Here is a 23,058-nt window from a genome sequence, read left to right as displayed (position 1 = left end):
AGTGCAGCTGAAATGTTGTATTGGTAATCTACGACAGGGTCGGGGTCACAATCAACATAAGTAGCAGTAGTTAGCAGCTTGGCTTGGAGTCAAGGTCACTTTCGTTAGAAGTAGGGTATTGTCTAACAGAGTGTCGAGGCTAGTCTACGGCTACAACAGTCAAACCTTGTATCGTCTGGGACGAACTAAGATTGACTGAGGCGAGGTATCTAGTGATCTTTTTTCTCCTACAGGTAAACCTTAGTGACATTTATTCTAGAGTAGAGTAAACATGCCCCGCCCACGTCAGGTAGCAGAGGTGGACTCGCCTCTAGTGGCATACCAGCGTGACGGCAACGTACTAGGCTTATCAGGTAAACCCTTAGCAGAGTATATCGAAAAACGCCGGCTCGAGGAGCTGGAGGAGAAGAAGAGAAAAGATAACCTGGAGTTGGAGGAGAAGAAGAGAAAAGATAACCTGGAGTTGGAGGAGAGGAGACGGAGAGAAGCTCTCCAGGCTGAAGAGCGTAGGATCGCGGCAGAGAGAGAAGATAGGCGCGAGGAGCGAGACTTCGAACTGCGTCGTATCGAGTTGCAGAATCAAGCTGAAGGCAATCGCAACCAGAACGCTCGCGAGTTAGGCAACGATGCTAGTCCCGGGCATGAGAAATCAATCAAATTGAAGCTACCATATCTGGATGATAAAGATGATCTCGAGGCATACTTTCGTCAATTCGAAAGGGTAGCAAAAATCTCGAAATGGGATGATGATGATTGGGGAGCGCGACTAGGCTGCCAACTCAAAGGCAAAGCACGCGAGGCATATGCCAGATTGTCAGATGAAGAGGCAAAGGACTACAACACGGTAAAGGCCGCTATTCTGGAAAAGTTCCAGCTGACATCAGAGGCGTACCGGAAAAAGTTTAGGGGCGCCAAGAAAGAGGCTGGGGAAAGCGCAAAGGAAGGGTTGACGAGGATTCAACTGTATTTTGACAGGTGGGTGGAGCTAGCAAAGAGAGAGGGTAAAGCACATGACCCAAAAAGTCTGATCATCATGGAAAGGTTTCTAGAATGGCTACCCTTTGAACAAGCTCGGTTCGTGCGGGAGCGTAACCCAATCAATGTCGATGAGGCGCTCAAACACGCGCGCGTGTACGAGGAGTCGCGCGAATCGGAACATCGCCGGGCGATCCCTAATCCACCCAAAACAGTGCATAACCAACCCAACGGTGGATCCAAACCCCCCGCGAACGTGAGAACAGATAACTTCAGGTTCGGCAACGCATCGGAGGGACAGAGGTCGGGTCCCAGCGGTTGTTTTCTATGTGGCGGACCTCACCTGGCGCGTCAGTGTCCTAAGAGCAAACCCAACAATAAGCCTAGCTCTGCATCAACGATCACATTGGCAGCGGTGGACGTTCAGGAACCTCCCACAGTATGTGAGAAATGCTGTAACCTCGTGTTTGAGCCGCAGTGTGAAGCTACCGTCGAAGGCAAGACGGTGAGAGCGATAAGGGATACGGGAGCTTCCGCTATCATTGTAGACAGCGAGATAGTTCCGAGGGAGAAGTACACGGGCGAAGCAAAGAGAGTAGTGTTAGCCGATTCCCGTGTGACTAGAGAGCTCCCGATAGCTGAAGTGGAGATGCGAACTCCATTTTTCAGTGGCATTACCAAGGTGTTGGTGATGGATAGGCCGGTGCATCCGGTGTTGATCGGTAACGTGAGGACCGATAGTCAAAATGTCGAGACAGGGGTGCCTTTGTTCCGAGCAAGAGCGGAGACTTGTGCTCCCGTAGTCACTCGACAGCAAGAAGCAAAAAGCAAGGAAAAGCCAGTGAAGGTTATTCCCAAGGAAACTCTGATAGGGCAGATCAAACCTGATGATCTGAAAGCTGAGCAACGAAACGACCCTGACTTGGTCAAGGCTCGCGCGGTCGCAGACCAGAAGATCAAAACAGGGACTCGTTACGTATGGAAGAAGGATATTCTGTACAGGGTCTACTCGTCCAAAGATACAGAATACAAGCAGGTGGTGGTGCCTAAAAAGTTTAGGGACGAAGTGATGGGTTTGGCGCATGATTCACCCATGTCAGGTCACTTAGGCGCTAGGAAAACCAGAGACAGAATCTGGCGAGACTTTTTCTGGCCAGGCATCTGCGGAGATGTGAGACGCTACTGTGCATCATGTGATGCCTGCCAAAGAAGTACTCCTAAGGGAGCAACTAGGAAGGTACCCCTCCAGAAAGTACCGCTGATGAACACCCCTTTCGAACGCGTTGGTGTTGATATCATCGGTCCCATCCTACCTGCTTCGGCGCGGGGGCATCGGTACATCCTTACCATGATCGATCACGCGACTAGGTACGCGGAGGCCGTTCCGCTGAAAGACATCAGCTCAGAGACGGTCGCGGATGCTCTGTTTGAGATGTGGACGCGTTTCGGACTACCCAAAGAAGTGTTGACTGATCAGGGGGGACAGTTTGTAGGTGGATACATGACTGAAGTCAACAGGTTGCTAGGGGTGAAAGGATTGCGCACCAGTCCGTTTCATGCTCAAACCAATGGGTTAACAGAGAAACTGAACTCTACTCTCAAGTCAATGATGAAGCGTATGTGCCAAGAGCAGCCCAAGGAGTGGGATAAATTTATTCCCGCTCTACTGTTTGCATACCGCGAGGTGCCCCAAGAAAGCCTGATGTTCTCTCCGTTCGAACTCTTGTACGGGAGAGAGGTCCGAGGACCCATGCAGGTACTCAGGCAGATTTGGACTGATGACGAGTCCAGTGAAGAGTTGAGGACGACAATAGGTCACATTGTCGATCTCTCGAACAAAATAGAACAAACGTGCACTCTAGCCAGGGAAAACCTGAGCAAAGCCTCGCTCAGACACGCACGGGCGTACGATAAAAACACACGCCAAAGGCACCTGGCAAAGGGTGACAAAGTTTTGATTTTGTTACCAGTGAAGCACAACAAGCTTCAGCTGACTTGGAAAGGACCTTACAAGATAGTTGATAGAGTGGGATCTTGCAACTATAGAGTACAAATGGGAAACAAGGTCAAGGTGTACCACGCCAACTTGCTGAAGTTGTACGTGGAAAGAACCGCGTCGGATGTTCCCGACGGAGCGGCCGTGAGATCGGCGGAACCCGCAGAAGAAGAAGTAGCAATTGTGATGCACGAGATGAGTGATAGCGAAGACGGTGGGCTGAACACCGACAAGATACCACTCATACCTCTCGCTCCAAAAGAAAAGTGGGATGATGTGGTCATTAACGCCGAATTATCTGTGGAAAAGCAGAAAGACTTGCGTAACTTGTGTCGCAGTCACCAGAAAGCTCTGAGTAATATGCCAGGCTCATGCCAGCTAGAAGAAAGCGAAATCAAACTGTCTACCTCTGAGCCGGTGCGTGTGAAACAGTACCCAATTCCTCACTCACAGAGGGAAACAATCAAGAAGGAAGTGCAAACTATGGAAAAGATGGGGGTTATCGAACCTAGCGTGTCTCCATATAGCAGTCCGGTTGTACTGACGCAAAAGCGTGACGGTACAGTAAGATTCTGTATGGACTACAGAAAATTGAACAAGGTCACCGAGTTCGATTCTGAGCTAATTCCGGATGCTGAGCAAATATTTGCTCGTCTGCAGCAGACAGAGTACTTCTCAAAATTGGATTTGAGTAAGGGTTACTGGCAAGTGGGCGTTAAAGAAAAAGACAGAGCCAAAACCAGCTTCTCTACTCCAGGGGGCCAATACCAGTGGACAAAAATGCCATTTGGACTGAAAACGGCCAGTGCCATATTCACTAGGTGTGTCAGAAAACTGCTCGATCCGTTAGGCAGGGAGGACGTAGAATTCTTCATGGATGACATCCTGATAGCAACCAAAACCTGGGAACAACATCTGGAGGCTTTGAACGCAGTGTTGGCGAGGCTTGAGGAGGTCGGCCTCACCGCCAAACCCTCCAAGTGTCACCTAGGATTCCGCGAACTTGACTACCTCGGTCACCGGATCGGTCATGGGAAAATAAGCCCAGACGATGACAAAACCGAGAAAATCAGAAGGGCGGAAAAACCTCGTACAAAGAAAGAGGTGCGTTCTTTCTTGGGCCTAGCGGGGTATTACCGGAAGTTTGTGCCTGACTTTGCTCGCGTGAGTGCGCCCCTCACAGACCTCACAAAGAAAGATCAGCCAGAGAAGGTAGTCTGGACCAAAGAGTGTGAAACTGCTTTCACGACTCTGAAACAGTGTCTGACCAGCAAACCCATTCTGATACTGCCGGACAATAGCAAACAGTACGTGTTACGTACAGACGCATCCAACGAAGCGTTAGGAGCAGTTCTACTGCAAGAGCAAGGTGGCAACTTGCACCCGGTGGCTTACGCAAGCAAAAAACTGAACAGCGCCGAAAGAAACTACTCGACCATAGAAAAGGAGTGTCTCGGGGTGGTTTGGGGAGTGAAAAGATTCGAGCAGTATTTGTACGCCGAGCAGTTCGTGATTGAAACTGATCACCAACCACTCCAGTACTTGCAGAAGTCAAAAACTGAAAACGGCAGGCTTATGAGATGGGCTTTGCAGCTCCAACAACACTCTTTCACCCTCAAAGTGATTCCAGGCAAAGACAATGTCGGAGCTGACTTTTTGAGCAGAGCCAATTATCAGTAGAGGAGTAGTAGTAAACTGAGAGGTGGTGAGCTTCCAGAGATGAATAGGATAGCAAGTGGAAAGGAGGTGGAGTATTTTCAGGGTTAAATGAAATAAAACTTATTGTCTGAGAAAGAGCTAAAACTAGTTTTCGCTTCAGAAGGGGGGGCCTTTGTCGCGGAACGCGATTCAGAAAATAAGTTTGTGTATTGCAGTGGTTTGCAGTGTTTAGTCATGTTTAGTCAATAATATTTATCCGATTTAACCGAGACCGGAAGGAGACGGCGCATGAAGGTACCGAGACCAGAAGGAGACGGCGCGTGAGGGTCTTCTTTAGTGACGTGTGAAAAGTCTCTCGCGTCACGTATAGCGCAGCCAATTATCAGGAGGCAGGTGAACGGCGATCTGGCATTCTGCGTTGAGACACGAGGACAGGCGCACGGGCAGGCAGACGAACGTCTTAATTCGCTGGTCAAGAAACAGCATGCGACGCGTGTCACATTAATAGCAGAATAACTTACGTCGAAGGGTGAGTAGCTCATTCAAGTCAAGCTTGCCAAAGCCTTTCCGATTTTCGCCTGCGCAGTCAACTCAGCTGGTAACCAAATGGCCAGCCGGGAGATTTCGCAACGGTCAAGTCGTTACCGCAAATATTTTCTTGTTGTTCTGTAATATCGTAATATGATGCATGTATCGTGTTATGTAGTTGTTGTACAAGTGGAAGCCGTGATGTGGCGGCAACTTGAACGTTTGGATTAGAGCACTTTGGGCTCAGTTGTTTTATTTTGTTTAGCTGGTCACTGCGATGGGAGAAGGACCAGACCAGCCGCAGAACAAACCACTCAGTAAGTTCTATGATTGTATGAACCAATTATAGAGCTGAACCAAGGTTTGTTAATTGCAGACGTTCCGGGTTCCGGGTTCCGGGTTCCGGGTTCTGGGTGAAGATGTCCAAGGACGTCGAGGCAGAGTATATTTACCGAACACTTCAAAGAACATGAACTGGATGGGGAAAACCAACGAGTCACGAGCAAGCATGGTTTCAACTGGGATAGACCTTTTCGTCATCTTCAGACCGTCAGGCGAACCAGTTCTTCACAACTAATTTAAGTAACACCAAGGAAAAAAACAGACGTGCTTGTTCTGTGTCTCTTGAACTCGTGTGATATGAATCGTGCGCGATGAACTAACTTTCCTAACTTTTCGAATCCTTTCTTTTTTGATACACCATTCATCCATCGGAAAATAAACCGAAATTTATACTTCGTAGAATCCACCTATAAAGAATTGCGTTTGTTGTTGAGTTTTTTTAGCAATAAAACTCAAGTGTGGGAGTTTGAAAGTATTTCTACTTTTCTAAATCTTTCTTCCCCACATTCCGCTACAATTGGTTCTTCTTCACCTTTCGGTTCGACTAAACACGCGACCGCACCTCAGACGAACCTAGCTGTGTGTTTTATTTCTCTACCCCAGACGAACCTAAAATAATAAGAAGATAGATAGATCTGTTTATCTGTTAATGGAACTCCAAAATATTCCATAGATTTGTTTACTAAACAGTTCGAAACATTATCACCTGATAAGTCGCCGTATAACCTTATAGGTTCCAGCGACTAAATATTTTCCCCCGGTTCAACCATAGACATGTACGTCATCATGATCTCCCCTTAATTTGACCGTTATTTTGGCTGTCTTAGTGAAATGGTAAGATATATCTCTATGTTTTTTACATGTAAGTGTTCGGAAAAAATACAGTTATAGCAGCTATGTACAAAAATAAGCAGCATATGCTCTTTTCGCCAAAGTAAAGTCCTTTTTTCTTCTGGTTTCTTATATGTGTCACAGCACACCGCAAGCTTTTAGGCGAATAGCAAGTGAGTGGTATATATATATCATCAATTTTATAGTAGATAACGGTGTAAATTACTTACCATGTTCATGTCCGTTATACGTTTTCCATATTCCATATGTGTCATTTAATTGTGTATTGCTTGATGCCATGTATGTGTGTGTTTGTGTACATGACTTTAATTAAGCATGGATGGATGTGTGCACTCGATTGTGTGTGTGAACCATGTATATATTTTCTGTTGTCAATTTCATATGTTATACTATGCGTTTGAATCATTAAGTATTTTAGACGTCATACTTTTTTTCGTATCTTCACGATGGCTTTTTACCCGTTTAAATTTTAATGCTTCCAACTTTCAAAGCGCTGCACGGCTGGGAAGAGATGCGCACTTTTATCACTGTTGTTCATGTAGACGTAATCATGGATTCATGCAAACGTCATACCTGCTGTATTTTATTTTGTTTGTTTGTATAGTCGCGTGCGGTCGCGCAGTCTTTTTGGTCAGTTCCGATTACCTCCCATTGATGCGAAAACCTATATGACTGTTTTTTGTTATTTTTCTCTCTGTTAATTCACCAGTGGCTATGTAACATGTGTTATACCTTATAGGTTCCAGCGACTAAATATTTTCCCCCGGTGCAACCATAGACATGTACGTCATCATGATCTCCCCTTAATTTGACCGTTATTTTGGCTGTCTTAGTGAAATGGTAAGATATATCTCTATGTTTTTTACATGTAAGTGTTCGGAAAAAATACAGTTATAGCAGCTATGTACAAAAATAAGCAGCATATGCTCTTTTCGCCAAAGTAAAGTCCTTTTTTCTTCTGGTTTCTTATATGTGTCACAGCACACCGCAAGCTTTTAGGCGAATAGCAAGTGAGTGGTATATATATATCATCAATTTTATAGTAGGTAACGGTGTAAATTACTTGCCATGTTCATGTCCATTATACGTTTTCGATATTCCATATGTGTCATTTAATTGTGTGTTGCTTGATGCCATGTATGTATGTGTGTGTGTACATGACTTTAAATAAGCATGGATGGATGTGTGCACTCGATTGTGTGTGTGAACCATGTATATATTTTCTGTTGTCAATGTTGTCAATTAGATATGTTATACTATGCGTTTGAATCATTAAGTATTTTAGACGTCATACTTTTTTTCGTATCTTCACTTTTTTTCGTATCTTCACCCGTTTAAATTTTAATGCTTCCAACTTTCAAAGCGCTGCACGGCTGGGAAGAGATGCGCACTTTTATCACTGTTGTTCATGTAGACGTAATCATGGATTCATGCAAACGTCATACCTGCTGTATTTTATTTTGTTTGTTTGTATAGTCGCGTGCGGTCGCGCAGTCTTTTTGGTCAGTTCCGATTACCTCCCATTGATGCGAAAACCTATATAAGAAGATAGATAGATCTGTTTATCTGTTAATGGAACTCCAAAATATTCCATAGATTTGTTTACTTAATTTTTAAAAGATAAGTTCGAAACATTATCACCTGATAAGTCGCCGTATAACCTTATAGGTTCCAGCGACTAAATATTTTCCCCCGGTGCAACCATAGACATGTACGTCATCATGATCTCCCCTTAATTTGACCGTTATTTTGGCTGTCTTAGTGAAATGGTAAGATATATCTCTATGTTTTTTACATGTAAGTGTTCGGAAAAAATACAGTTATAGCAGTTATGTACAAAAATAAGCAGCATATGCTCTTTTCGCCAAAGTAAAGTCCTTTTTTCTTCTGGTTTCTTATATGTGTCACAGCACACTGCAAGCTTTTAGGCGAATAGCAAGTGAGTGGTATATATATATCATCAATTTTATAGTAGGTAACGGTGTAAATTACTTGCCATGTTCATGTCCATTATACGTTTTCCATATTCCATATGTGTCATTTAATTGTGTGTTGCTTGATGCCATGTATGTATGTGTGTGTGTGTGTACATGACTTTAAATAAGCATGGATGTGTGCACTCGATTGTGTGTGTGAACCATGTATATATTTTCTGTTGTCAGTTACATATGTTATACTATGCGTTTGAATCATTAAGTATTTTACACGTCATACTTTTTTTCGTATCTTCACGATGGCTTTTTACCCGTTTAAATTTTAATGCTTCCAACTTTCAAAGCGCTGCACGGCTGGGAAGAGATGCGCACTTTTATCACTGTTGTTCATGTAGACGTAATCATGGATTCATGCAAACGCCATACCTGCTGTATTTTATTTTGTTTGTTTGTATAGTCGCGTGCGGTCGCGCAGTCTTTTTGGTCAGTTCCGATTACCTCCCATTGATGCGAAAACCTATATGACTGTTTTTTGTTATTTTTCTCTCTGTTAATTCACCAGTGGCTATGTAACATGTGTTACAGAATTGCACCGGTGTAAGGGTTAACATTTTATTTTTCACCAAGAGAATATAATTCATTATATGCGGGATAATGTGCGGGGGGGGGGGGGGGGGGAGGGGTGCAAACAACATTTTCACAAGCACATAACCAACAAAATGACATCGCATGCGCAGCACACAAAGTGCGTAGCACGGGTACCACTAGTAACCATTTAATATTGGTTGACATTTAATCATCTATGCAACGGTTTCCGTTGTCATCGGTTGAACAATTTAAATCTGAAATTTATACAGTTTCCCATTTGTTAAAAAATGGTTTGTTTTGGTGGTGCGTTGTGGTTTAGTTAAGTATGAATAAATTGTGTTTATACAACTCCTGCAATGCAACCGAGGGGTGGATTAAATCTAGTTGATTATTTTTAGACAAGTGAGAAATTAGAACGAACTACTTTGATTAAACCCAAAATTCACACGTGGATTATTCAAAGTAAGAATAAAGAGGGCTAAAAAATAATCAACACTAGAATTTATTTTTAGAAAATTTGAAAGCCAGACGATTGGACCCTGTTGCGGAAGAATACGTACAATGTTGACTCAAAACTGTAACAACAATGGCTGACGTGTATGCCTAGTCGACAGACAATGCCATTTGCTTTGTGTGTGTTTTTGTTGTTGCTTACTGTACATGACATACATTACGTGTAAAATCCAGTTCTTTAACAGGCAACAAACCTTGCAAATTTCCAGAAGCTGCAATCTGAAGCGACCTATCTCTGATTCTAGCAGACGATCTCTCCAATGTTTAACACAAAATCAGCAAACTCTCCTGTCACATAGAACGTCAATTATATAGTGCAATGTTGAAATGAAGTTACCGGTCTGAAACATTTAGTCGTTTCTTCTGAGACAATCCTTGTTCTCTTATCATCTACAGATTTACCGCAGTCTTCACCACGCGAATTCACAACAGTCAGACTTTCGAACATGTATACAATCTACGTAGGCAAGTATGATACGTCATGACGTCATAGGATTCCTAGCATATTGACGTAATGCTAAACATCCGGTTATCCCGAGTTTTCTCCGTAATACATGTCCGTGGGTTTTTCAATGTTCGGTTATTTCCGTGGCTTCATGCGGAAAGGGAACCGTCGTCTGCAATCAACGACATGGACCATTCTGGTCCTTGCTGCTGACAAAAACATGATTTTAACACAGAATGAAATGTCAGAATAGCTATATAAACGCTATTGTGTTTTAATCGTAGCAATGGGGTCCGATATTTAGACGAGACAAGTATAATGCCGACGAGTCGGAGACTAAGAATAAAGTAAAAGAATAGGGACTATTTGAATGACGCGCATTTGACACTCTGAGTGATTAGGCTGAAATGAAATTGCCTACAAAATGTCGTCTGCATGACTGCATGTTCGACCCGTGTTGGTCGTTGTATAAATAGCTTAAACAATGACAACTCGTTGATTACTGGAAAATAAACCACTCGTGGGTATTTGCAGCCGCTTGGTAATTCACTCGTGTGCTCCGCACACTCGTGAATTACCAAGCGGCTGCAAATACCCACTCGTGGTTTATTTTCCAGTAATCAACTCGTGGTCATTGTTTAAGCTCTATTTATGCAATAGGCTCTCTTTAGCGCTGAGTTTAGCGACAGGTTGCCATTGGTTGAAACATCACTGTATGGAAAATGTAACTCGCTGAGATAGCTCAGTAGTCATTTGTTGAAAGTTGATCACTGAGAAACAGTTTGTCTTGGTCGAAAGTTTTTCTGCCAGTAAGCCAGGAGCATTGCAATAGTTTAAAAGTCTAAGAATAAAAGTGGAGTTCAGTAGTTATTTGTGACTGAGTTAAAAAGTTTAATTATGGTAGTGTTGAGTTTTGCGATATATCTCATCATTTTTCATTTTTCATTTTTCATTTATTTATTGTCCCATCGCTGGGAAATTCGGGTCGCTTCCTCCCAGTGGAAAGCTAGCAGCAACGGGGTCGTGTTTAGATGTAATCAGCCACCTGCGCTCGTGGCAGAATGACCGAGGTCTTCCACGTATCACAGTGGTGCCACGGGGGTGGGACTTGGCTACCATCTCTGATTGTGCACCCTAAGATGACCCGTGTCCGTCCCGGCCCGAATTCGTACCAGCGACCTTCCGATCACAAGTCCAGTGCTCTACCAACTGAGCTACCGGAGCTATAGTTTACTGACAGTCAAATGTGTTCGTGTAAATGTTTGTTTGCCATTGACTGCAACTTTATGTGCGGCCCTTGACCTCAATAACCGTTTGCCGTCGAATCGAATTTTAATAATCTAAAAAACATTTTAAGTGACAGCTTCTTGTTGGGTAAACCTGTACTGAAGTCAAGATTATATAAATCACTCAATGAAGCTGCTCCGGTTTTTTTTTATATTTCCACATGATGAACATAAATTACATTAACTGGTCTGGCTACTAAGCGACATCATCCCCCCCCCCCCCTTCCCCTCCGTGGCATAAAAAATAAATCACGCCTATCTAAATCACTCCACACAACACAAACACACATTACAGGAACTCGGCGTCAACTATAATTATTATATCGTCACGCTCATAAGAAAAATACCTATCTCAGTGTTAGGCATTTATATAACGAAACTACAGGGAAAGAGCTACTGAAAGGGTATCTGTCATGTGTTAGAGAGTACAAACTCTCAGACCATCGGAAACCATTGCCACGGTAACGTAAGCAAAACTGCCGATCTCGTTTCTTGAGTTAGGCACTTTTCTTTATGATACAGGAAGACTTGTTTTGAGAATGTGAAGGTATACAAAAGCTCTTTGTGGGTTGTTATGCAGTTTTGCTGCTTGAAAATGTTGCTGTTAGCTCTTATCTCACGTTTATCCAGCTGTCACCGCTCGAGATAGGCAGTTTGCAAATTATAACTAACATGAGATAGGCAGATTGTTCAGAAACCAAAGGATTTTTTTTGCGTTTTTCGCAAAACACAAAAAAATGACATAGGCAATTATCTTACGAGCGTGACGATATATCCACAGTTCAACGATCCAATAGTCAACAAATGTAAGGGGTCTTCAATCAAATGGTAGGGTCGTTAAGACATGCTTGTGATCCTTGTTTACATTTTACATCACTGGATCTGTCTACCTTTCTAACCAATTAACCTTTGAATTCGTCACTCAACCTTTGGAACAACAACCGTTGGAATTATCAACCTTATGTCCACCAACCTTTGAATGTCATTGATATTTGGATGACTTAATCTTTGCGTAATCAAGTTTTGGATCGTCAACCTTTGGATTCACCAATCCTTGGATCCATTAACCTTTGAGACCATCAAGGTATGAATACCATGAAACCATCCAAGTTGGCAGTCACTGGCCTTCGAATCCATCAACAAAGAAATCCATCAACATTTGGAACTGTCGAACGTTTAGATATGCCAAACTGTAGGTGAAAAAAAACACCTAACTGAATCCATGTTATGGCATAACTCCGTGGATCTACAAAACATTACATCCGTCAACCCTTGGATTCCTGCTTTCGACATGTTCTCGCCATACTGGAGCCTCAAAGAAAGTTCTTTCACTGTCTTTGTCTGTCTGTCTCTCTGTCTTTCTCTGGCTGTCTCTCTGTCTGTCTCTGTCTCTCTCCCCCCCCCCTCCCACCGCTTCCCCGCAATGGATGGGTTCGCAGCGTCTGCATACAGAAACCTCAACGAAGCGAAAGAACGTCTCTCTCACCCTCTGTTTCTTACGTAACAATGACGCCACAGCCTGCACAGGTTAACTACCGACATGAGACCAGACAGAACACACTAAGCTCAGTGCATTGTACCCACTTCTGGCAGCAATATTTATGCGAGTCCTGTAAGTAGTCTCGGCTAGATCAGACCAACGATAGTACCGCAGTCAATGACTACCTCATTTCCGGTACGCATCCAGCATTCTGCCTGAACGACCCTTTAAAAAATCTAATGGTGTCTGCCATCGAACCATTTACCGCTTCCATTAACGTTAACAGACTATTTTTGTCTGGAAAAAATCCTTGTTCGGCTGAGCTTGAAAAAAAGTATGTGCGAATTACTCGAGTCACTCCTACTTCTAGCTTGTACAGTCTGGCCGAGAAGGCAGATGGACGACGTTTTTTTTAAACATTAATTAAAAACAAATCAAAGCAACTTGTTTATGGTGCTTAAGAAGAAAAGTGTTTCAAGACGATTAGTACTATCTTCTGTTAAAATGTCTGGTTTCTAGCGTTCGCGGTTTGAGCTCTGTGCACGTACATTATCACTGATCAAGATGAAACATCGTCACACTTATACCTGAATAAAGCCAATCGTTCAACGTCACTTTTAATATATTCGTTTGAACTCACGTACGTGCTTCTCACTAAATGTCACGCTCATAGGACAGACACTGACCGAGGAATGCGGTAAAAGAGAACAACAGTTGTAAACAAGAGGCGAAGCCTTCAAGGCTCACGTAAGAAATCGACAAACAGTAACACAAACTCAATCACTCCGTCACACATACACACACACACACACACACACACACACACACACACACACACACACACACACACACACACACACACACACACACACACACACACAGTAAGCATAGGTGACACTGTGCAAGAAAGCGAGACACTAGATCTAGATCTGTCTGTCTGCATGTAGCCTGTAACTTACAGGGACACGACTGCCAACTAGTCTCGGCCCGCTCAAAATAACAATGACCGAGACTTTCAGTAATTCCTTCGCGTGACGTCTAACCCTCTTACGTCATAATGTGACGTCTTCAAATGACGAAATGTTAAAGTTTCTACCACAGACATACACACGCACGCACATACGCACATACGCACGCACAGACAGACAAAGTTACGATCGCATAGGCTACACTTACGTGAGCCAAAAACGTGCTTCCGGCAAACTTAACTGTCCAGAGAGACTAGTGTGATGCGTCATTGAGGCTGCTCCGGGGTTGAAATGTACCTATTAAATTCTGATTGTATCACTCAACCATTTACCAAGGTAGAACAAAAACGACTAAAAGTACCCCTTTATCCTTCTAAAACAATAGAGTGCTACTCGTCTTAAACAACTTTTCTTCTTAAAGACTATATGAATAAAAGTCGCTTTCATTTTGATAATAAAAAGAAACTTCCACAACAAAATCATCGGCACGAGCTGGATTCGTGAACAGACAAATACGTATGTATACACGACTGGTGTAGGTTAATTTAGGCAACCGTGAAGGTTGGATAGGCTCGAGTGGACACACAGGCATTATATCTGCCAAGTGCATCTGTGGCTTCTTGAAATTATCGCATAGTACGTGTATGATTAACTCTTCAAATAGACATGTATAACCTCATGGTCTGTAGGGTTAAAGATTTTGCAATATATATATTTGTCCGTTTTTACATTTAGTTAAGTTTTGACTAAATGTTTTAACGTAGAGGGGGGAATCGAGACGAGGGTCGTGGTGTATGTGTGTGTGTGTGTGTGTGTGTGTGTGTGTGTGTGTGTGTGTGTGTGTGTGTGTGTGTGTGTGTGTGTGTGTTTGTTCGTGTGTGTGTTCGTTCGTGTGTGTGTGTGTGCGTGTGTGTAGAGCGATTCAGAGAAAACTACTGGACCGATCTTAATGAAACTTGACATAAGAGATCCTGAGTATGGTATCTCCAAATATTTTTTTCATTTTTTTGGATATAATATGTCTTTGATGACGTCATATCCGGCTTTTCGTGAAAGTTGAGGCGGCACTGTCACGCTCTCATTTTTCAACCAAATTGGTTGAAATTTTGGTCAAGTAATCTTCGACGAAGCCCGGACTTTGGTATTGCATTTCAGCTTGGAGGCTTAAAAATTAATTGATGAGTTTGCTCATTAAAGTTGTCATTAAAATCGATTTTTCGCAAACAGATTTAAAATTGATTGCATCGTAATCTTCATCACATTCTGAATCTAAAAATATATACATATGTCTTGTTTACTCTTAAAATGTGATCACAATTAACAAAAATAGATTAATTAGTCTTACGATAAAAATGTTAAAAATCCATCCAAAAATGATTTCATCTTATTCGTTATCATTTCCTGATTCCAAAAACATATAGATATGATAGGTTGTATTCAAAACAAGCTCAAAACGTTAACAAGAATACAGAAAATCGCGCTTTCCTGCTTAGCACAATACGCTACCGCGCTAATCTGGCGTGTCAATATCACTACGTTTTGCACGTGGAAGGTGAGCGATTTCCTTCACGCGGGGATTGACGAAGCAGCTGTACTGTCTTGGTGAAAAAATACAGTGCGTTCAGTTTTGTCCCGTGGGTTCGACAGCTTGACTAAATGTAGTGATTTTGCCTTACGCGACTTGTTCTATATTGGGCACAGCGGCTTTTTAATACTGCCCGTATATAAGTTTGTTTCTGGTCTATTTTAGAATTCAATATTGGTAAATAACTCTCGTTGATCATTGCCTATTGTCAATCCATTCCTTGTTTAAACCCGTTCACTTTGCTCCTTCTCGCTTTTGATTGGTTTATGTCGGGCGTCGAACGATGACGGACGTATCCGTTAAAGCTTCAAAGTCACCGCAGAGACTGAAGAACGTGTGCAGAAATACAGTAATTATTGACCAGCGTGGTGACCAGGGGCAGAAGTGAGCGGCTCAACAGAGAAGGACACTTAAGCAAACTGTCATAATCAATATACAGACTGGCCTCGTCCTGTTGGCTACGTCACTCGCCGTACAGTGTGGCCTCGTCCTGTTGGCTACGTCACTCGCCGTACAGTGTGGCCTCGTCCTGTTGGCTACGTCACTCGCCGTACAGTGCGGCCTCGTCCTGTTGGCTACGTCACTCGCCGTACAGTGTTTGCCTCGTCCTGTTGGTTACGTCACTCGCCGTACAGTGTGGCCTCGTCATGTTGGCCACGTCACTCGCCGTACAGTGAGGCCTCGTCCTGTTGGCCACGTCACTCGCCGTACAGTGAGGCCTCGTCCTATTGGCCACGTCACTCGCCGTACAGTGAGGCCGCGTCCTGTTGGTTACGTCACTCGCCGTACAGTGTGGCCTCGTCATGTTGGCCACGTCACTCGCCGTACAGTGAGGCCTCGTCCTGTTGGCCACGTCACTCGCCGTACAGTGAGGCCTCGTCCTGTTGGCCACGTCACTCGCCGTACAGTGTGGGAGTGGTGAGGACAACGACTCAATACAGTGGAACCCCCCTTTTAAAACCTTAAACGATCTGAAAAAATCAGGTCTTAAAAGGAGGAAGTTCAAAAATTTGGGGTGTCTTCACAGAGGGGTTCCATTGTAATCAGTACGGATCCTAGACAAACATGATGCTATCTGTCCCCTTGTAATCAGTACGGATCCTAGACAAACATGATGCTATCTGTCCCCTTGTAATCAGTACGAGTTCTAGACAAACATGATGCTATCTGTCCCCTTGTAATCAGTACGAGTTCTAGACAAACATGATGCTATCTGTCCCCTTGTAATCAGTACGAGTTCTAGACAAACATGATGCTATCTGTCCCCTTGTAATCAGTACGAGTTCTAGACAAACATGATGCTATCTGTCCCCTTGTAATCAGCACGAGTTCTAGACAAACATGATGCTATCTGTCCCCTTGTAATCAGTACGAATCCTAGACAAAGACGATACTATCTGTCCCCTTGTAATCAGTACGAGTTCTAGACAAACATGATGCTATCTGTCCCCTTGTAATCAGCACGAATCCTAGACAAACATGATGCTATCTGTCCCCTTGTAATCAGTACGGATCCTAGACAAACATGATGCTATCTGTCCCCTTGTAATCAGTACGAGTTCTAGACAAACATGATGCTATCTGTCCCCTTGTAATCAGCACGAATACTAGACAAACATGATGCTATCTGTCCCCTTGTAATCAGTACGAATCCTAGACAAACATGATGCTATCTGTCCCCTTGTAATCAGCACGAATACTAGACAAACATGATGCTATCTGTCCCCTTGTAATCAGCACGAATACTAGACAAACATGATGCTATCTGTCCCCTTGTAATCAGCACGAATACTAGACAAACACGATGCTATCTGTCCCCTTGTAATCAGTACGAGTCCTAGACAAACATGATGCTATCTGTCCCCTTGTAATCAGTACGAATCCTAGACAAACACGATGCTATCTGTCCCCTTGTAATCAGCACGAATCCTAGACAAACATGATGCTATCTGTCCCCTTGTAATCAGTACAAATCCTAGACAAACACGATGATATCTGTCCCCTTGTAATCAGTACTAATCCTAGACAAACACGATGATAATTATCTGTCCCTTTGTAATCAGCACGAATTCTGGACAAACATGATGCTATCTGTCCCCTTGTAATCAGTACAAATCCTAGACAAACACGATGCTATCTGTCTCCTTCTAATCAGTACGAATCCTAGACAAACACGATGCTATCTGTCTCCTTCTAATCAGTACAAATCCTAGACAAACACGATGCTATCTGTCTCCTTCTAATCAGTACAAATCCTAGACAAACACGATGATATCTGTCCCCTTGTATTCAGCACGAATCCTAGACAAACATGATGCTATCTGTCCCCTTGTAATCAGTACGAATCCTAGACAAACACGATGCTATCTGTCCCCTTGTATTCAGCACGAATCCTAGACAAACACGATGATATCTGTCCCCTTGTAATCAGTACAAATCCTAGACAAACACGATGCTATCTGTCTCCTTCTAATCAGTACGAATCCTAGACAAACACGATGCTATCTGTCCCCTTGTATTCAGCACGAATCCTAGACAAACATGATGTTATCTGTCCCCTTGTAATCAATACGAGTCCTAGACAAACACGATGCTATCTGTCCCCTTGTAATCAGTACGAGTCCCAGACAAACATGATGCTATCTGTCCCATTGTAATCAGCACGAATACTAGACAAACATGATGCTATCTGTCCCCTTCAAGATAACTGGGACTTTCAGCAAGATTTTTTTCATGAACGCGGAATGAGGTCGATGAATGTTAATCCAATGAGACCCTGTCCTTATTTGTTACATTTTGCGTTCAACACGTCGTGTTTTAAAAAAAGTCCAAGTCAAAAATCGAATCAAACAAATCGTGTGCCAGCGACTGCGCGTTCACGAGACATAGTCGTCCGCGTCTGAGTCACGAGTTAGTCCCCTTTGATGTCAAGTTCCACCGACCGGTAACGCAAAGGCCGATTCTACTGTTTTGATATTCTGAAAGACGAGATGTGTGATAGTGCCTTTCCTTGATTATGAAAAAAATAATGCTAAGATCGAGGAAGAGTAGTATACTGTTCGTGTTTTGTAGAAGATTAATTTCGATTCAGAGAAGACGAAGTCATGGGTATGATGGTGATGTACATGTGTTTAAGATTGCAGGTATCAGTCTCAATTCGTTATGTATAATTATGTTGTCCGCACCAGAGATGTATCTTATATCTAGCTGAACATTCTAAACTGTTCAATCGCGAAACTGAAAAAGTCCTCTCAAGCCATGACTGAAACCAGTGAGCTTTTGAGGATTCAGGGTGGTTTCTAGGTGAATATTTTCTGGTTGCTAGGTGAATACGATAAATACAAACCCCTTGTAGTTTACAGATAGAAAGAAATATTCTGCACCACACTAACATTCTTTTTGAGAGAGAGAGAGAGAGAGAGAGAGAGAGAGAGAGAGATAAACAGACAGACAGACAGACAGACATAATGACAGACAGACAGACATATTGGCAGACACATTGACAGACAGACAGACAGACAGACACGTAGACAGGCAGGCAGGCAGCAGGCAAGCAGACAGACAGACAGAAAGACAAACAGATAGACACAAACAGACACACGCAGAGACAGACACACGCAGAGACAGACACACGGAGAGACAGACACACGCAGAGACAGACACACGGAGAGACAGACACACGCAGAGACAGACACACGCAGAGACAGACACACGCAGAGACAGACACACGGAGAGACAGACACACGCAGAGACAGACACACGGAGAGAGAAAGCGTGGGAGAGAGAATAGGGACTGATTATCTTTCTTTACCAAAATTGAGAATCCAAGAATACCTCGTGTTCATCTAAATGACCTTTACACAAAATTGTTGTCTTACCAGCGAAATTTTAGGCTGGCAGTCTAGTGTTGCGCAAGTATCGCACACTTTGATGACAAGGTGGGAGATTGCGAGCTATCCTTGAAGAGAAATGTGAGTGCTTTAAGTTCACATGACATATAAACAGCAAACAGGGAAATGAAGTGTTATTTGTGTTCGTAAAACGATTGAAATAGCTGTTAAATTGGCATACACCTGGTTAGTACAAGCACACGAACATGTATTTTTTACTCGTACCCAATTCATTCACGTAAATGAACACACGCGCTTGCAAGCAGATCGGAGCACGGAAGACATCAACCGTACGCGTGTGTGTCTCTATATGTGTGTGTGTGTGTGTGTGTGTGTGTGTGTGTGTGTGTGTGTGTGTGTGTGTGTGTGTTGTGTGTTGTGTGTGTGAGTTTTCCGTACCACTATGTTGCTATATTTACCGTTGTCGTTGTTCTTGTTTTCACTTGTTTAAATATAATGCATTTACAATATCGTCCGCCACATTACTCGTTTGTTTCTAAGGTCACATTTATGAGTTTATCTTGTTGTGCTCCTTTATTATAACATTCAATTACGGCTTTATAATAATAATAATAAATGAGCATTTATATAGCGCAACATCATAACTTTACAATTATGCTCTTTGCGCTTGACACACTCAAAAGTCAAACACAGTTATACAAGCATTTACATCTACATTCATAGTCAGCTTGATTAAAAGCATACATCATCAAACATACATTACAACAGATTCTTCCACTAATTAAGTAATAAAAACATGAATAAAATAGGTAGTAAAAACAAGGAAATACCAGCTGAATACCCTTAATCAAACAGAACATGTTATTAATACTGAAAAACAGCCCTAAATGTGTATACACATTATCATGTATTTATGCAACTGAATACAAAACTGTTTAAACCAAGACATCAACCAATAGAAAGGAAAAAACGTGTGTTATGTTTTCTGGTGACCAGAGCAACCAGCTAGCACATATACCGTGAATTTGATTAGCGCAACATAATATTATTACAGAAAGAACAAGACTCTGCAATTTTACTTTCGATTTGTGTGCACTAACGGGTACAGCTAACAAATACATACACACGTAGGTTGTTTCAACAGTTTTACATCAATAAAAGCACATTTGGCTTTAGGTCCTAATATTAAAAAAAAAGGAAAAAAAAAAAAGAAGTAAAAATTAAAAACAACGTAAACATTGACAAAAAAACGGAGACATATCAGTCAAGACGATCCTTGATTGAGCCCGAAGTCCACTTCGCGAAGTCTATTTACCGAAAACTCAGTGCTACAGCTCCGTACGGCCAGCTTCGCGAAGTCTATTTACCGAAAACTCAATGCTACAGCTCCGTGCGGCCAGCTTCGCGAAGTCTATTTACCGAAAACTCAATACAAAAGCTCCGTGCGGCCAGCTTCGCGAAGTCCTTTACCGAAAACTCAATACAAAGCTTCGTGCGGCCAGCTTCGCGAAGTCTATTTACCGAAAACTCAGTGCTAATGCTTCGTGGGGCCAGCTTCGCGAAGTCTATTTACCGAAAACTCAGTGCTAATGCTTCGTGGGGCCAGCTTCGCGAAGTCTATTTACCGAAAACTCAGTGCTACAGCTCCGTACGGCCAGCTTCGCAAAGCATACTTGGTTTAAGCGTGTTTATTCAAATTCTCATACACACGTTTCAAACAATAACAACATTAAGAACGTTAACAAGCAGATTGCTTATGGACACGTTCTTGAAATTATAATCAATACACATTCAGATAGCAAAACATGGCGAACAAGTGATAGCTTCAACACTTATCTTGATAATCTTTAATTATATTTTATACAAATAGGGTAAAGAGAGAGACAGGGAGAGAGAGAGAGAGAGAGAGAGAGAGAGAGAGAGAGAGAGAGAGAGAGAGAGAGAGAGAGAGAGAGAGAGAGAAAGAGAGAGAGAGAGAGAGAGAGAGAGAGAGAGAGAGGGAGAGAGAGAGAGGGAGAGAGAGAATGCCTGGCTACATCAATTGCACAGTTAATATAATATCAGCCGAAGCGATCATAACATAGTCTTGTACAACAGAGAATATTTTCGTGTTCAAAAAGCATACTTCGCGAAGTTGACTTCGCCCAATTAATGACAGACTTCGGTACAGATCTGCCGACGCGTTAACGTGGAGTAGGATCGAGCAATCTTTAACTTGCGCTCATATCAACATTCAACGGCCTGTCCCCTATGGCTGCAAAGTGGGACACGTTTGTTCGATCCATTTCCCAGAATACCATCGGTGACGTGTTGCCTACGAATTCCATTCAGCAAAATAGTCCTCGCTCTGCTTTGACCTTCGGGTATGAGGAAGAGGTCAACATGGAGAAGTTTCAAAAAACCTCTTTCACCAAAGACAGTTTTAAACTGCGAATGAAAAAAAACCCCAAGATTGGCAAAGAACTGGAACGTTTTTATGTATCACAAAAACATTCACGAGTACATCGACCCACTGATCTTTATAGCGGACAGAAAGACAAATAAATAAAGTGAAAACTTATCTTTGAAAACGTTGGTTGAACTTAGTCTCCGGCAAGAAGGTCAGAGCCATTTCCATGATATTGGAACAAGAGCAGTCGAACTGTTTTTGGATTTCTGTTTCAAAGTGTTTCACAATTCGGCTTTGGTTTTACACAAAGTGTATACATGGACACATTACAGATTAAGGCAGAACAGAAACAGAGAAAAACACAACAACAACAAAACACACAACCCCAAGAAACACAACCAAAACTAAAGTAGTTAAAAAAAAAAAAAGCGCCTAGAACCGAGCTTTAAAGGTGCAGCACTAAACAGGATCATACCATTTGAAGACAAGATCAGGAGTGACACGGAATCTTTTATGACAAATTTAGCACTATATTTTACAAAGAATGCCCCAATAACATATATCGGAGAAGTCTTAACAGCCGGTACCCGACATCCTAACACATATACAAAGCGTGCTGCAGAAAAGCATACATGTACGCACACTTTTGACCGGATAATTGTCCATGCGGGTACAATGGAAGCCCTTCTAACAACACCAACCCCCGCCATCCCCAGCCCTTGATATAAAACATCACCCCTCCATCTTCTTTTAAGATCTTGCTTTTTCAGACTTCATGTTAACAACCCATGTTGAAATCCCTTCTTTTTCAGACTTCATGTTAACAACCCATGTTGAAATCCCTTCTTTTTCAGACTTCATGTTAACAACCCATGTTGAAATCCCTTCTTTTTCAGACTTCATGTTGACAACCCATGTTGATATCCCTTCTTTGTTCAGATTTCATGTTAACAACCCATGTTGATATCCCTTCTTTGTTCAGATTTCATGTTAACAACCCATGTTGAAATCCCTTCTTTTTCAGACTTCATGTTAACAACCCATGTTGAAATCCCTTCTTTTTCAGACTTCATGTTAACAACCCATGTTGAAATCCCTTCTTTTTCAGACTTCATGTTAACAACCCATGTTGAAATCCCTTTTTTTTCAGACTTCATGTTAACAACCCATGCTGATATCCCTTCTTTTTTTAAGACCTCCATAAATCACTTTTCATTGAAGGATTTCACAGGACCAGGGAGAGGGGGGGGTCTATTGTATTGGGACGCCGGACGGATGGTCGATACCGAGCAATGCAAGCAAGAGGAGGTGGAGGTGTAGGGGGGGGGGGGGATTGATATCGGGGCTCTGGGGGCTAACAGTCAAGGTGGAAGGAGCTATGGAGGGGGGGGGGGGGGGATTCAGGAGGCTTGGGATGAGCGGGTTTAAGCCGAGACAGGACCCAAATAGGGGCCGAAAACTGAGGGGGGCAGTCGAGCCAGGGGACACAAAACAAATGGTCAAGCACGGAATTGGAGGGGCGTTGGGGGGGGCAGGGCGGGGGTAGCGTGGACGGGGAGAAGTATCTAAAGTAACAGTCCTTCCAAACAAATCTTCCCTATCCCTGGTATTTTCTCTGGTAGGATAGGTTCCTAGCCTTCTTTTGAAGCTTTATTGTAAAAATATCA

The 23,058-nt window shown here is 42.9% G+C and overlaps 1 protein-coding gene across 1 annotated transcript; it reads left to right on the top strand.

The window, feature by feature from the left end:
• Window positions 1–271: 271 nt before the first annotated feature.
• LOC138977093 (uncharacterized) lies at window positions 272–4,651 on the top strand. Its single transcript, XM_070350002.1, has one exon. The coding sequence runs from the start codon at window positions 272–274 to the stop codon at window positions 4,649–4,651; it is 4,380 nt and encodes a 1,459-aa protein (XP_070206103.1).
• Window positions 4,652–23,058: the final 18,407 nt, after the last annotated feature.

This window comes from Littorina saxatilis, linkage group LG9, assembly GCF_037325665.1.
Source record: "Littorina saxatilis isolate snail1 linkage group LG9, US_GU_Lsax_2.0, whole genome shotgun sequence".
NCBI lineage: Eukaryota > Metazoa > Mollusca > Gastropoda > Littorinimorpha > Littorinidae > Littorina > Littorina saxatilis.
The sequence above is the reverse complement of the archived record's forward strand: the minus strand, read 5'-3'. Positions and strand labels throughout refer to the sequence as shown.